The sequence below is a fragment of the Meles meles genome, chromosome 4 (genome assembly GCF_922984935.1).
Source record: "Meles meles chromosome 4, mMelMel3.1 paternal haplotype, whole genome shotgun sequence".
Classification (NCBI taxonomy): Eukaryota; Metazoa; Chordata; class Mammalia; order Carnivora; family Mustelidae; genus Meles; species Meles meles.
In genome coordinates, this window is record NC_060069.1 from 67,817,510 (window position 1) to 67,833,742 (window position 16,233).

At 41.8% G+C, this 16,233-nt stretch overlaps 1 protein-coding gene across 5 annotated transcripts in view; it reads right to left on the minus strand.

The window, feature by feature from the left end:
- Positions 1–12,747, minus strand: part of SKIL (SKI like proto-oncogene) — a 32,042-nt gene extending 19,295 nt beyond the window's left edge. For 2 of the 5 annotated variants that reach the window (XM_046002636.1, XM_046002631.1), the window contains exons 1-2: positions 12,598–12,672; positions 9,232–11,007 (exon numbers count right to left, since the gene is read on the minus strand). In XM_046002636.1, the coding sequence (XP_045858592.1) occupies positions 9,232–10,329 (1,098 nt within the window). In that variant the 5' untranslated portion in view covers positions 10,330–11,007; positions 12,598–12,672. Of the gene's footprint in view, positions 1–9,231; positions 11,008–12,597 lie in introns of all 5 variants that reach the window. The other 3 variants (XM_046002634.1, XM_046002633.1, XM_046002632.1) reach the window with 3 other exon arrangements.
- Positions 12,748–16,233: the final 3,486 nt, after the last annotated feature.

A 16,233-nucleotide genomic window follows, 5' to 3' on the forward strand; every position in this document is an offset into this window, starting at 1 on the left:
TCTCTAAGTCATAAAACAAATAATGTCTATGAAAGCAAATTTTAAACAATCCCAAAATGTATAGAAGAATTCACCTTAAATAAGTAAAAATCAGGAAATGTTTCATGCAAGTTTCTCTAAATTTCGACTGTGTTATGTACACACGAACCTTTGATAGTCAGACTTCCTAATAAAGAACAACTGTATTTTGGTAGAACAATGCTTATTAGTCTCACAATGACAAATAATTCAGAGAACTTGATTTCATTTAACAACAACAAAAAAAACACAATATTTTGTTGCCACTTTCTAGATACAAAACAATCCCACCCACTCAGCACTATTCAATATATAAACCCAATTTATACTTAATCAATCAATCAATCAATCAATCAAAACCCTTTACAATTCCTAGACTTATCTCTGATAAGCTTTGCTTTTAGGTGGCACTCTAGTTTTTTTTGTTTGTTTGTTTGTTTTTTAAATTATTTTATTTATTTGACAGAGCGAGATCACAAGTAGGCAGAGAGGCAGGCAGAGGGAGAGAGGAGGAAGCAGGCTCCCTGCCGAGCAGAGAGCCCGGTGCGGGACTCCATCCCAGGACCCTGAGATCATGACCTGAGCTGAAGGCAGAGGCTTAACCCACTGAGCCACCCAGGTGCCCAGTACTCTAGTTTTTAATTACAGTATCAGATTAATACTATCTTTAATGAATGACAAATATTAATGAACTAAAGAAATCAAGGCAATACCTCAACATATTGGCGAGACTTCCAAATATCACCAAAAATCAGAATTAAATTTTTTTAAATATGTGGAAAAATTATTTTTAAATACAGAATTTAGAAAGAGCTATAAAAGATGTAGATTAATTTTTACATTGTGGTGTTCAGAAGACAGTAAGCATACAAAGAACTAGCAGACTGGTAAATTTAACAGGTTACCTAATGATGTGCTTATATAAAAAGTAATACATAATGCATATTAAATTATCATTACTTTGTACAAGCCCAACATAAATCATTAGCAACCTTACTAAACACATGACTGAATACATAGCTAAGCAATAGCTCCTTAGGTATAAAGTGAATATACCTGTCAGGGTCTTCTTACTGTGTTATTATAATACTAAGACATTCAAGTGGCCAAAAAACGATTTCAGAAGGACACAAAGACACCCTACCACACAGCTGCCAACAACTCTTACTCAAAGAAACTCAATCTCTCACTAAAGGATCAGTTTTCCTCAATACTTCCAACAAGTTGTGAATGAGTGTTTCAACAACTGAAACAGGAATAGTGTTACAAGTAGCAAACAGCTACTTAGAGAGATTTTTAAGGCTTAGTCTTGTCCCTTGCTTCCTTGTAATTATTCAAATTAATCAACCCAATGAAAACTGAAACAATAAGGGCACTAACTGCCCAAAAACAGATCTTGAGGAGTTATAGGAATGTCTGCTACTCCCCCACACTGAAAGATACCACATATCTCACAAAGCCAATTTTAAGTTTAAAGTGCTGAAAAATGCTCATCGGAAAAGCGAAGGCTCACATTTTTATAATGTACAACTATTATCTTAAATCCTTTATGGAAACAAAACCATGTGAAGTCCATGTGAAGTAGCATGGTATCACGCCCTTTATAATGTGAAGGGAAAGGAGTAAACTGATAAAAAGTCCTGTTAATAAAATCCTGGTACTTTAAAAAATAACTTCAGTTTATTTATTTATTTAAGTAATCTCTACACCAAATGTGGGGCCTGAGATCAAGAGTCACATGCTCCTCCAACTGAGCCAGCCAGGAACCCCTAAAAATAATATTTTTTTATATTGGAATTCTACAGTGTCCAATTCTTTTAATATTACAATAACTTAGCAATCTCCATGTCATATACATCTTTTCACTAAAATATCTGTATAAATCTAAGGTTTTGTTTTTCTATCCCATTTCAGCATACATGCTTTCAAAAAATGATCTCAGATTATTTTGGCCTTGAATTAATGCATATTGACAATATCAAAATGTAGATTAATTTTGTTATATCAACATATTCCTTTTTTTATTTTACTCTATTTCATTTTATTTGAATGCTGATGACCCACTAAATTGATTCTGTAACCCTCCTGGCCGTTCTCAACTGGGGTTCTCAAGAGGCAAGCCCAAATGCCTCAAGGCATCCACTTTAGGCAATAAATTAACTTCACTCCAAAGCATTTAGAAGGGTACTATATACCATCTTTGGAAGAACTGGTGAAACGATCACTCAGATAATTTTCTGTAGGGCTTAATTTTCCCCTCATGGCAGCCCAGATGAAAAAGGCTGAATGAATGAAAAATTGCAATTTGAAAAACCTTGCTCCAAGTGAACTATCTAAAAACAGGTCCAAAAGTATTATTTCAACAACTGGTTCTGTATTTAATAACACCTGTGTACTGTGCAGGTGCTTTTGCACAGATTTACAAAGCATTACAAATGTAAAGGAATTATCACTCTATGCTGCAAGTATGAAATTTTCTTTTCTTTGCACTTGTTTAGGATTTACTACAATGAGCCTATAATGTTTTAATAATCACACCAAAAAAACTTTTTAACATCAAATAAAAGCCCTAGTGTTATCAAAATAAACTGCAGTGAGTTTCCTAAACTTTTGTATTCCTTGTCCCCATGACACAAAATATGCACGTTCAGTGCTATTTGAAATCTCAAAATAAATTCAATACTATAAATAAAAACAAAATGTTACTTTGCTTTAAAACTAACCCTGGTTTTCTCCTCGAAAATCACTGGTAACTTTATAGGGCTAGTAAAACTTTTCATTCAGTTATTCAAACCTTTATTAAACATCTACCACATTCTAGATTAGGAAACTAGAAGATAAATTCCTGCCCTCAGGGGCCTGCATTTAGTCTTTATGTACATATTTCTGTGACCTACTTCTGAGTGTATAAATCAAAATGAGTTTTACAGGGCGCCTGGATGGCTCAGTCGGTTAAGCTTAAGCAGCTGCCTTCCAGCCTTCCAAGGCTCAGGTCAAGATTCCGGGGTCCTGGGGTCCTAACACCAAGCTGGAGCCCGGGAGTCGGGCTCTCTGCTCAGTGGGAAGCCTGCTTCTCCCTCCCCTTGGCCTGCCACTTCCCCTGTTTGTACTCACTCTCTGTCAAATAAATAGATAAAATCTTAAAAAAAAAAAAAAGCAACTTTATACTTTTTCTAGTCATTCTTTCTGCCCAGCATGGGGCTGTAATACTTTATTTAGTGATTGAGGCAAACCGCAGCTTAAGAAAGGGTTTAGGGGCGCTTGGGTGGCTCAGTGGGTTAAGCCGCTGCCTTCGGCTCAGGTCATGATCTCGGGGTCCTGGGATCGAGTCCCACATCGGGCTCTCTGCTCAGCGGAGAGCCTGCTTCCCTTCCTCTCTCTCTGCCTGCCTCTCTTGTGATTTCTCTCTGTCAAATAAATAAATCTTTAAAAAAAAAAAAAAAAAGAAAGGGTTTAGAATTTAATTATATATCTTCTTTTTTTGCTTTCTGTAGTCTAATAAAATCCTTAAGTTTTTTTATGTATGAACCTTCGTTAGACTAAAAATTCTGTTTGTGGACAAAATACAGGTTCCTGCCATTCCTAAAGCTATTCCCAAACTAGTTCTACCTCTTTACTTGAACAAATTGGGTTCTGGCTCCATAGTTTCCTCTCCCAAATTGTAAAGGAACTGAAATTAACCCAATTCTTGATTCCCTCCTTGTTCTTCCAATGGCATAAATTATGACATGTGCACAACTATGAGAACACTATTGGATGCCTCCACACTAATTCAGGTGTACCCTTTTTCTTCTTCCTTGAAGTTTCTTAATTTTTTCCCATTTCTCAGACCAAAAAGAATAAACTTCTAAGTTTTTTATCAAAGCCTTTTTAAAAATGTTAACATTTATAACTGTTTTATTATTTTTTAGTGGTAAAAACAAATACAGGTTCTGTATTTTCTAAACCATAAGGGGGCACTATTCCCAAAGCCATTCTAAAGATTTCATTTAACAGTCCTTAACATAATTCTTATAATAGACCTGTTTCACTTTTCTTCTTGCATAACTTTGTTTTAGTAAGTAAATATCCAATTAGTATAATTACTGTGTACAAATAATGAAGAGTGAGATACATCTGAACCCAATACTCAGTTATTTTATTTGCATTAGAAATATCTTCACAATTCTAAATTAAGTCAAAAAGATGTTTGGGGAAAGGAAAGTCCCCAAATACGTATTAGTAAATATTTCAATGATAGTCTGAAGCACCACCCCGCATTCCTAGACTCTTAACCTCAAAGTGCTTTCACTTCCATTCTTATTGGATCAGTTATCTCATTCAACAGTTTATCAGCAAATTATATATGTGTTTACTTCCAGATCAAACCATCATTTAAAAAAAAAAACCAAAAACCTCCACATATTCTAAAATATAATGCAGTGTTGTTTTTCAAAAATCTATTCAGTTAAAAAAAGGAATTCGCTGAGTGCATCTGACATGCCAAGCACTAAACTATGTTCTAGGAAAAAGATAGTCTCTAAACTCATAAAGTTAGTTATTAATTTTAGAAAGTTAGACAAAAATATTCATAGTGGTACCCCATATGAGCACAAACACTTCATCTGATGCTAACCTTATCCCCACTTGATCAAAATTTATGCTAATCACAAAATGCACAATCTATCACTGATATAGCAAATTACCACCAAATCTGTCCCAACTATTACTAGAACACATTTTGTCTCAACACTACTGTTTGTAGTTGCCCATTCTCTCAAGTGTATTTCCTCACTTCATTTAGGTTTGGAATAAGAAACGCACTTCCTCGACAGAAGAAACAGTTTACAAGATGGGAAAATTTTCTTCTACTATTACTATTATTCCAATGACCTCTGCAGAAATGATGAACTGAAAGTAAAATGCAAAACTAAAAGTAGTAAAATGTTTAATGGGTTTTAAGAAACAATTTTGTTGATACCTTTAGGTCATCTATTTGCATCACAGACAATCTGTAGGGTTTTTTTTTTTTTTCTCCCTAGGCAGAGTAAAACCGTATTATATTACTTAAAGAATAGTCAAGTCTAAATGTTAGAAAGCTAAATTTTAATTTAAAAATATATATATATATATATCAGGGCATGGGGCACCCGAGTGGCTCAGTCACTTAAGCAACTGACTCCTGGTTTCCTCTCATGGGAGGAATGATCTCATGGGTTGTGGGATGGAGCCTGAATCTGGCTCCACGCTCAGCAGGGAGTCTACTTGGGATTCTCTCTCCGTGCCCCTCCCCACCTCTTGTACACAGGTGCACATGCACTCACATGTGCACACACGCTCTCTCCCTAAAATACATAAATCTTAAAAAAAAAAAAAAAAGCATAAGGGAATACATCATCTTAAAGATTGTCCGCCACATTCTGTAACAGTAAAGAACCACCTATGACAAGTGGACTTTTCTAGTGTGCTTAAAAATAATCTTAAGTAAGTATCACCCTTCAAATTTTATTTACAAATAACCAATTTGCAGGGTATCTGGATGGCTCAGTCGGCTAAGCATCTCACTCATGATTTTAACTCAAGCCATGATCTCAGGGTCATGGAATCAATCCCTGCATTGGGCTCCAGGCTTGGCATGGAGTCTGCTTGGGATCCCTTCAGATTCCCTCTGCCTCTCTCCCCACTCACACGAGCTCTCTTTCATTCTCTCTCTCAAATAAATAAAATCTTTTTTTAAAAATAGGCAATTTGCTTAGCAACCTTTTTTTCCATAGACAAAAATGTACGAACAACAAAATCAGGCTTAGATCAAATAAATAATACTCACTGAAGATCTGGAAAAGAAATATGACATTCTTGCATACATTCACACACTGTAAAATACAAGAACCATATTTCTAACAAAAAGCACAAAAAGCTCTGGTGATATAAAGAAATAAATAGTTTAGGGGCGCCTGGGTGGCTCAGGGGGTTAAAGCCTCTGCCTTCGGCTCAGGTCATGGTCCCAGGGTCGTGGGATCGAGCCCCGCATCGGGCTCTCTGCTCTGTGGAGAGCCTGCTTCCTCCTCTCTCTCTGCTTGCCTCTCTGCCTACTTGTGATCTCTGTCAAATAAATAAATAAAATATTTTTTTTAAAAAAAGAAATAAATAGTTTAAGAACACCATTTTGCAAAGCCACCTAGGCAGTTCTAAAATCAAATGTTTCTTGTGACCTGAGTAATAAAGAGTTCAAAATATACCTTTAATTTCTACATAGAGCCAATTCCTCCTTAGAACACTGGCCTTATACCACTTATTTCGCCCATCTAAATATAGCTACTATGCAAATTAAATGTGGTTATTAGTCATGCAAATAGTTTGGTGATCATTACTAATATAATTTCCATCCCTGGAAATAATTTAACAGTTGCTATGTTTCAATCAACTCCGTATTGAGTTTCCTAATTTTGTTTTTTAATCTAAAACAATACTTTGACTACATTAACTATATAAACATATTGAATTACATTAGTATTCATACTAAACATTAGGTTCTTTATATGAGAGGTTAATTTATTTAGTATACTCTACTATTTAAAAAAAAAAGCTTGTCTTGACTTTTTCAAACACGCTTCCTCTGGCTCTATTTGGTTTGTTTGGCAACCAACTCACTGACTCAGAGAAGATAATAAAAAATGTTCCCCAGTCAAGCAGATTTCCTCACCCCCCTCCCAGTTAAATACCTTAGTCTATAATTCAAGTTAATACAGAGTTTATGAACCAATATACTAAGGGAAATTGGTAAAAAGTTAATGTTTCTCAAAATTAAGTTTCTACTACTAAGTTTGCTTTTGGAAAAAGCACTGAAAATTACTAGACGTCAAGTCAGGAAATGCATTTGACTCCTCATTCTACCACCCAATAAGTTATACAACCAGGAACATGTGACCCATCTGTGACTGGTTTCTCATGAGAGAAACCTCACTCACAGACCTTCAAGCAAGAACTACCTCACAAAGTTTTAAGGAGTAAATTTCCAAAATATGAAGTGGCAAGCACAATAAACCACTTAAGTATGTATTACACGTGAACCGAAAAGACTTCTTTCTTAAAGATTTGATTGCTAGAAATTTTCTTAAATTCCATTAAATTGCTTAAAATTCACATACAATTGGAAGAAATACACAAAACACTGAAGTAAATCCTGCAAAAAGGTAACACAGCCAAAGGTGGCGGGGGGGGGGATCTCATATCTTCCCCCCCAAAAAAACTGTATTCAAATTAGTAATTTCTGAGACAATAAAGGACTACATCCAGATGAAGAATGGTTTCCATTTTACCCAAACCCTAGCACATTCAGTTTCAGTTAAGTAAATTCATCATCTTCTTTTTAACCTTTATCTTGGTTCTCAGATGTTCTTTTCTCACAAACATGGAGCAGAAATATCAGGCAAAGTAGTTTATCCCAAAAATGCTTATGTCAGGGGCGCCTGGGTGGCTCAGTGGGTTAAAGCCTCTGCCTTCCGTTCCGGCTCAGGTCATGGTCCCAGGGTCCTGGGATTGAGCCCCGCATTGGGCTCTCTGGGCTCTCTGCTTGGCAGGGAGCCTGCTTCCCTTCCCTCTCTCGCTGCCTGCCTCTCTGCCTACTTGTGATCTGTGTCTGTCAGATAAATATATAAAATCTTTTTTAAAAAAAATGCTTATGTCAGAGTAATGAAGACTGGAGCAAGGACAGCTGGCAAATAATGTGGTCATTTACGGAGAGTTAAGGGTAGAGCCCCTAATTAGCTTAAGGCAAGATATCATAAATATCAAAAGGGAATGCCCTTCCACATTTAGAGAATTTCCAAGCACAAGCCTAAGCGGGGGACCAATCCAGCTGTAATCAAGTCCAGCAGTTTGAGAAGTGGCTTGAAGTCAATCCTGCTTCAAAATCAGTCAATAACTGCACATGAACAATATAAACGTATCTAGGAGCCACAGGCAAGGAACTCCAAAGCGCTGACCCTTTAGAAGCAGCAAGTAGCAAACTCTCCTGAATTAGAGTCTAAAACTACCTTCTTGAGCTTCAGAAGCAAATCACAGTTTTAAAACTAAACTGTAACTAAATTTCCCTCAAAACCTTAAAGGTACTATAATAAAGCACTCAACACCAAATCTAGCCCAAACTCTAATGTTGCAGTGATTAAGCTTCAGTCATTTAATACGCCTCATTCATTTCTTCTGTGAAGTAGAAAAGGCAGAGATTATTTCAAGAAATAAAACTAATAGTGGAAAATTAGATTAAGATGAAACATGGCCAATCTTTTGTTGTAGAAATCAAATAAAATTATATATGTAAAGGCTCAAGAACAATGTTTGCCACATTGTAAGTATTAAACAGTGCTAGCTAGTATACTGGTTTTAATCAAGTAGAAAAATAAATATATAAACCAGATCAACAAACTGGATATTTAATAACCCGTATCTTGTTTTACCCAGACATTCAAACTCTCAGAATGAAAATCTTAAATACCAAATAATGTGGTGGGAACATAAAGTTTAAGATCTCTTTGCTGACAGGTTTTTACATTAATATTTAGTTAAAATAACCTTTTTATTCTGTCTTTTTATTTCTTTCTTTAAAAAAAAAAAAAACCTTGCTTACTAGAACCACAAATTCTTCAGATAAATCTGCCTTATCCATTTATTTCCAATACCGAATATCCAGATATAGAAACAATGTCAGAAATCCAAGATCTACCTTTGAAAAATGCTGTTTGAAGCCCACAACCAGAATTGTTTTGGCTAGCTATTATACCATTTGCAAATGGAAATAACACCAAAGTGTAAATTATCTTGAGTCCTAGGACAACAACAGATCTAGTCATCAAAAAGCAGGATGTGTGAAAAAGAAAGAGAACATGACTTGAGAAAGAAGCCCCAAATCCTCCACTCCCTGGCTATATAATCTTGGGAAAGTCACTTGATCTCTGAGCCTCATTCTCTTTATCTGTAGAATGGGAATGATCCTAATTCTTGCAACAGGTTGTTCGATCTTCCAAACGAGCCCACACACAGGAAAGCATTTTACAGCCTAAAATGTGTAATACAAACATTACGCATTACACAGATCAGTATTTTTTGTTGTTGTTGCATTAGCAGCAAGTTTCTTAATGCACAGGTTAAGTAATAGTCTAAATATAGAATTGATTTCAAAGTAAACCACTGCCATTATTCAAAATTATTATTTAAAAAAGCAAAAACAAAACTTGCCTTGGATTGAGTTCTCTTTCCATTTCTCATGCTAAATTTCTCCTTCATTTCTTCTAAAATTATCTTCAGTTTCTTTTCTTCAGGTGTCCCTAAGTATTTCTGGTTCACATGAAGATAGCAATGCCATTTGGCTGACTCAAAGCCCCAGTGGCAAGTCCTTTTGTCAGGTGATCTGTGAGAATGCATCACAAAAGTCTGGGGTGCAAACATTCCACAGCACTCCAGACACTGAATACAGGGAGCATCGGGCTGAACATAAAACTGGGGTGCAAATAGACCCTGACATTTGCCCAAGCATTCGTGTTCCACTTCAAAGGCACTGCCAGTTTCCTTTAACTGGGCCAATGAGTTTTTAGCAGGAAGTACACTACCATTTTGAGGAAAAGTGCGTGGCCGCAATAAAGCATTACATAGTCTTTGTGCATCAGTTAATGTGATCAGCCCACAGGATGGGGCATTGAATGGAAGAATTCCCAGGACCTTTAAGATATGAAGCTGGTCTGAAGTACACCGTGAACAATAGATGTACAATTCATCACACACTGTATTTATTTGCTGGAGTGAAAATTCTCGGAGAACCGAATTTAAGACTTGGGGCAAACAGAGTCTCTTTTCTCCTCCAACCTGAAAGCAAGAAATAGACTCTCCTTCCAACACAGTCTGGGTGAGTTCTGTGGAGCTATCAGAAGGGATGAGCAGTGGGCCAGGAAGAACCTGAGGAGATGGAAGAGGCAGAAATACAGTAGGTGACATGCTTTCTTGGGAATATCGAGCAGAAAATGCTGCTGGTCCACCCAGGGAGCTCTGACTACTTAAATGGAATTGCGCCAAAGTGTGTTTCAAACTGGGATTTAAATGTAAAGGTTCAGGCACAGAGGTACAGGTTCGCTTGACATGTTCCCCATCAGTTTCCATTGGCACTTCATAGTCATCCAAGTGTTCCTTCTTTACTGCTGGCATCTTGTTGATCATCATTTTCCCATTTGCGTGGGTGTCTGTCATCATTTTTTTCACTGGAGGGCCGCCATCATCTCCCATTCCATTCAGTTTTTTATTTGTGCCCTGAACCAAGGAAAAATTTGTCTGTAGGTTTGCCATGGCTAAAAACTGTTGTGTTAAATAAATAAGTCTGAAATTTGCATTGTTCTTCAGTCACTCATTCGAAGAGAGAAAAGCAATGTATATCAATACTTATGGCAATTTACTCTCATAGAAAATTTAAATTTTCAAAGAGAAAATTACACAATAGATTTTGCAACTTTATTTTGTTCTGCTTCTACTCTAGTATAATTTCACTGCCAGTGCTATAAACTTTCTTCTTTTGTCTCTAATAATAAGAATATACTTGTGAGGCACACCTCTGAGGAAGCTTTTTTTCGTAATTCTTCAAATATATACATTAAAATAAACTTATCAATTCTCTCAATTCAAGAAGTCCAGAATCAATGCAATGGTTTGGTTTGGTTTTAAGCAAAACATGTGAAAAGCTTATGTGATTACTTGTGTCATAAACCCTAGACACAAACACAGATCAAAATGTCACACCCAAATTTAGGTTTTGGCACCAAGGACACCAAAAAAGGGGGAAAAAAGGTGTCTTCTCTAAAAGTGATGATCTTGTTGGTCTGTGTTAACAAACTGAAGGCTTGTATAAATCCTCGCACCAGTAAGAAGAGCTTCTGACTCCACTTGAACTTCTACAGTTAAAAATGATACCTAAAGAAAAACTGCCCAGGGAATCTTCAGGGATTACTGTTCATTCTTCTTTTAATTAATCTAGAAGAGAGCGGGGTGGGGGAGAGTTACATTTGAATTTGCTCCAGAGGCTGAAGGGTTGGTTTGAAACTAGTTTCTTAATCTTATACCCAGCTCAATTTTACCAAAGGTGACACTTGAGCAATTTCTTCAAATCTAACACCAGTTAGATAGAAGAACTTCATTTAAACAGGAAAGCAATTTGGAGAATGAGTAAAGGGGGCAATAATATCCCTCAAAAGGGAAAGGGCTACTTCAGCTAAGAATAGGGAGAACCTTAAGTAGATCATCTCACCCAAAATTCAGTACCAGAGGCTTTCTCAGTTATGCCATTTTAATTATAATAATCCCTTACTACATCTCTTAATATAAAAAGATATATACCAGTTTCATCCCCCCAAACAATCAGATACGAGTTAACATATTTACCATACGTAACTAAGTTACAATTTTAAGTGCATTAATTCACCTAGTCAGTGTATGCTATTTTTCTGGAACGACTATAGGCAAAAATTAACTTTCCCTTTAAAAGGTGGGTGAAGTGGCTTAATGCAAGCCAAAAGCCAGACTCCAATCCTGGGAATCTCCATCCTTAACAAGACTAATCCCGGAAAAAAACACAAGGCAGACAGACCTCACAAAGAATGCAAATGGAGGAAGAGGGAAAAAGAAAAGATTGTTCTTCCACTTCCTTCTTTTCCGAAAGAAATTCGATAAATAGAAATTTTTGCCTCCCGATCTCCCAGCAATTTACCTTAAAATATACCCTAATGGCTAAGGACCAAGGCCACCAGCCAACATTCTGACTTTCGCCCACCACAGGAACACCTCAGCGAACGAAGGCTGAGAAAGAGGGCAGGAGGCATGACCTACAGTAGGGGAGCCCCCAACCCTGAAATCCTCGGCCCAAGCAAATCTACCCACCCATCACAAACCCGAGGGGGAGGACGGAGTGGTGGACAAGGGATACGGGACGCCTTAGGCTGTGCAAGGGGGGTGTGGGAAGTGGAGGAAAAGGAGTCCCCCAACCCCCACCCACAGCCTCGAGACAACCCCAAGTGCCCTCCAACACTGCCCCACTGCGGGGGCCCCGGGGAAGACTGTGGAAATCCCCCGCGTACCCTCTCCCGGGGAAGTTCTCGGGTGTTACCCCAGCACCCCTACGGCTGCACCTCCCCCGCCTGCCCGGGGCCAGAAGGGAGAAGGGTCTGCGAACGGGTGGGGCGCCAAGTCGGGATCCCCCCTCCGCAGGGCGCCGACAGACGCCGGGGGGATCCCCGAGGAGTGCAGACGGGCTGCTGGGGGAGGGTGGGGGAGTGACGGGCGTCCGGGTCTCCGGGGTCCGGACGGCTCCGGTCAAGTGCAGCGCCCTTCCTGTGTCCGCGCCCACCGCCCGGGGTCAGCGAAGCATGATCCGGCCGGGGACGCCCGCCCTGCGCCCCCTGTGCTCCGACCCCACCCGGGACCCGCGCATCCGGACCCCCGACTCCGGCCTCCGCGCCCGAAGTAGCTCGACGAGCTTTGTTAACTCCCCACTACCCCAAGCACCGCCGTCGGGCTCCCCCGAGGCCGCGCGCCCCTTGCCTCCCGCCGAGTCCGCCGCGTCCTCACCGCGAGCCGGGGCCGCACCTGTGCCAGCCGCCGCCGCTCGCCCGCTCCCTTCGGCTGTGCCGGCGCCGCTCCGAACCCCACACACATCGCTACACACAGCCCTCTGACGTCACCGAGCCCTCGGCCCGCCCACGTCACTGCGGAGACACACGGCTTCCCGCAGACGCCGCCGCCGTCTCCGGCCGCCCGGGGGAGAGAGAGGGCGGCGGGGAGGGGGAGGGGTGGGGAACGGAGCCAGCGGCGGCACCGCGCGCGCGGCCCCGCCGGCGTCGGCGCCGCCACGGCCTCTCGGCTCCCAGCTCCTCGGGGACGCGCGCGCCGTCTGGCCTATTGTGGCTCCTTAGGGCTCCCCCCTCGCCCCGTCGTCTCGCGCGCGCGCCCCTCCCCCCAGGCGCGCGCCCGGCGCTCCTGGCCCTGCGCGCCGTCTGGGCGGCTGGCGCGCGGCGCTGTCTGCGGTGCACCCGGCGCAGACAGGATGTTCCCTCCCCGCCCCACCCCCACCGCCACCCTCCCTCCTTCCTTCCTCGAGTCGCCCAGCCGGCTGTCTGGGACCGCCACCGCCCCGCCCCCGCCCCACCCGCTGCTCTGTGGTGACGGGCCAGACCCGGGGGCGCCCTGGCCGCTCGGCTGCCGCGCTACAGCGAGAGAGGGGGCAGGGCGGCCGCGCGGTGCACTGCGCGCGACCCCAGCAGCCGGCAGGGCGGAGGCAGGGCCCGCCCGGCAAAGCGCCGCCGCCCGAGGTCAGGCACGGGCGACCCTCCCCCCGCGAGGCCGCAGCTGGGCCGCCCCGCCCCGGAGGCAGCCGGGTGGCGACAGCCCTGCAGCGCCCCCGGTGTGGGCCCTGCTCCCCGGGGCGCGCCGGGGCTGCCCCCCGCCCCCGCGGGGCCTCCAGCCCGCGAGCCGCCCTGCCAGCTGCCCACGCTCCGCCCCACCTCGGCTGCCCCCGCCTCGTGCAGGCGGCCTCCGCCCAGACGCCTTCCCCGGGCTGACCTCCATCCGCCATCCGGCCGGGCTAGAGAGCTGGCCAAAGTTCCGGCAAAACCGAGAGAGAACATTTTTGTCCCTACTTCTCAGCCTCCCTCCTCCCCCCTCCCCACCAGGCTTCTCCCTCGATTTCAAAAGGGAGCTGGAAATTACAGGTTTCTACAGTGTTTACTGAGGGCTTATTTGGTTTTTGTTTTAGAAGGGAACACGAAATGAGATGAGGAAGGGTACGACCTAGGAGCTTTCGGCTTTGACCATCGGGCGAGCAGAGTGGTCTTACTTGTTAGCGTTCCCAGGACAGCCAATTAGCATATTAAACTCTTCCGAGTTGCTCCGTCATATTTCGAAACACCAAGAAATCCCCTTTTCTCCACCCCACCGCAAGATTAGGAACCGAAATAGTTCACCGACTTGCACTGCACAGAATTCAAAGGACTCGAGCTTCGCCTCGGGGTGTTTTTTCTTTCTTTTTTCTTCTTTCCCTTTTCGCCCATTTTCGTCCAGTGTCTCCTGGTTTTACTGCTTCGAGATTGCTACTACGGGGTCCGCATTTGGAGCTAGCAGACTGGGAATAGTCCTGTGCTCATAGATCCCCCCGCCCTTTTCCTCCCAGAAGGCCTACCAGAGGCTCACAAACCTCTCATTCGCCCCACTCCCACGTTCCCTTCCTTACGCCCCCCAACGTCGTGCTCCCGGGTCGTGCCCCCTCGCCCACCCCCCACCTTCCCCTCCTTCTTGACTGCCTCCTTTGCTGAACATGAATAATTCCGCAGCACTTCCCATCTGTTATTACCATAGAGACAGAAGCTCGGCAAAGATAATGATGTTCTGTGCAGAGCCAGTGGGGGAACAGCATCTGTGAGTCTGGGGGATAGATTTTCTAACCGCGAGAATATTTAGAAGGCCGGCTGCAGATCCAGTGTGGAAGACTGGACAGTCCTGGGATTTGGCATCCAGGCAACTCTTGGCACCTGGCTCGTGTCTCTCGAGAAGAAACAGTTTTTGGGAACCAAAATGACAAATTTTTTAAAAAGTGATTCCAAACTGCAATTACTGACGAATATGTAGTAGTCGTTCGATCAGCCATAAAAATAAGTACTTGCTAGCATGTCCAAAGGCCTAAGGACCAAAATAAACTGGACAGTAAATAGACTTTTGAGAAATCAAACGCATTATCCCCTCCACTGTTTTTTATTTGCTTTCCCCAGGAATCTGTTTTTGAGGGAATGATCTTTTGTGCCTGTTATTTTATGTACAATAGTTTGAGAAATAGTGACAGACAAATGTAGCTAGAACCAATCAAGCTTTGAGGGCATTTTTTTTCATTATTCATCAAAGTACAAAACGTACCAAATTAAAATTCACTTTACCCTTGAATTCCCAAGGTCTCAACCTCAAAGGTACAGGTTTGAACACAAGTGAAACTAAACAGGGTACATTTACACAGTTGTGATGCAGCTGGGGAGGCTCTTCCTAAGCCAAATTTTTGCAGGCTTACTTAAAGATTTTCAGGAATTATCAGCAAAATTGTATACTATGAAAAAAACACACACACAGAAGCAAATGATAATGGTTCTTTATCTCAGAATTAAGTGGACACAGAGAATACAATCCTTAGAAAAAATATGCACTGTAAGGTAATGAATATTATAATTCCATATACTGATGGTCTTCATTGGTGTTGAAAAGTCAACGCAAATATTGGCTAGTAAATAGCTAGTAGATAGGTTTCAGTCAGCCTCCTACCGCGTCTTGCTCACTGCCAGCAGGAACTAAGCAAGACCACTGTGAGAATGTGTGCGTGTGTGCATATAAGAATTCCAAATGATTGGAGGGGAGGAGGAGCCTACCCATTGTCTCATCTTCCACTAAGCAGTACAGCTATAAGATCCAAACTAATTGCTACTAGATGGTCTAGAATTTCTTCTTCATTCGTTATGGCCCTCTGGTAATAAGAGAAACCAAGAATTCAAAGACTAGTTCTGACCTGTGACCTGATAAATGATTTGGGGCAAATGCTTTCCGCTTGTCTCCTTGTACCCATCTATTGATAATGACCTACCAATATTCATTCAAAGAATATGAAAATGAAAAGGACAGGGTAAAGTGCAAACACTCATTGTAAATTAATTTTATTTTCATGAAGGAGGGGGCAGAAAGGTCAGATAAACGTTAACAGAGCGCAAAAACACTGGCTTTTGTGTTTTTGTTTACACCCCTTTGTGCTCTTTTCCAAGGAAGAAAAACCAGTTGTAGCTTGATGGTTCTAGTGCCTCTTCTCCCATCTCCCTTGATCTTCAACAACAACAAAAAAAAACTTGTTTGACATATTTTCTAGCAGCAAATCAGATTCTACAAGGTCCTTCAGTTTCACAAAAGAATCTCAACTATTTCCTATTCCACCTCACTTTTTTCTGTAGCTTTTCATTTATTTCTACTTGTTCGAATTATGATGGTGCTAATGCTCTTTAACTTCCTCACAGCACTCTCATCTTTTTCCTACCTATCCCCTCTCCCCTACTCTCCTGCCCCTACCCCCACCCCCCAGTGCACTTTAAGCCCCATATTAGTTTAATGCTACTGTCCCTGCTGGTGCAAAGATCCTTCCCCTCATTGACTAGGCTTTCTCTTCTTATCTGCCAAATCAATACT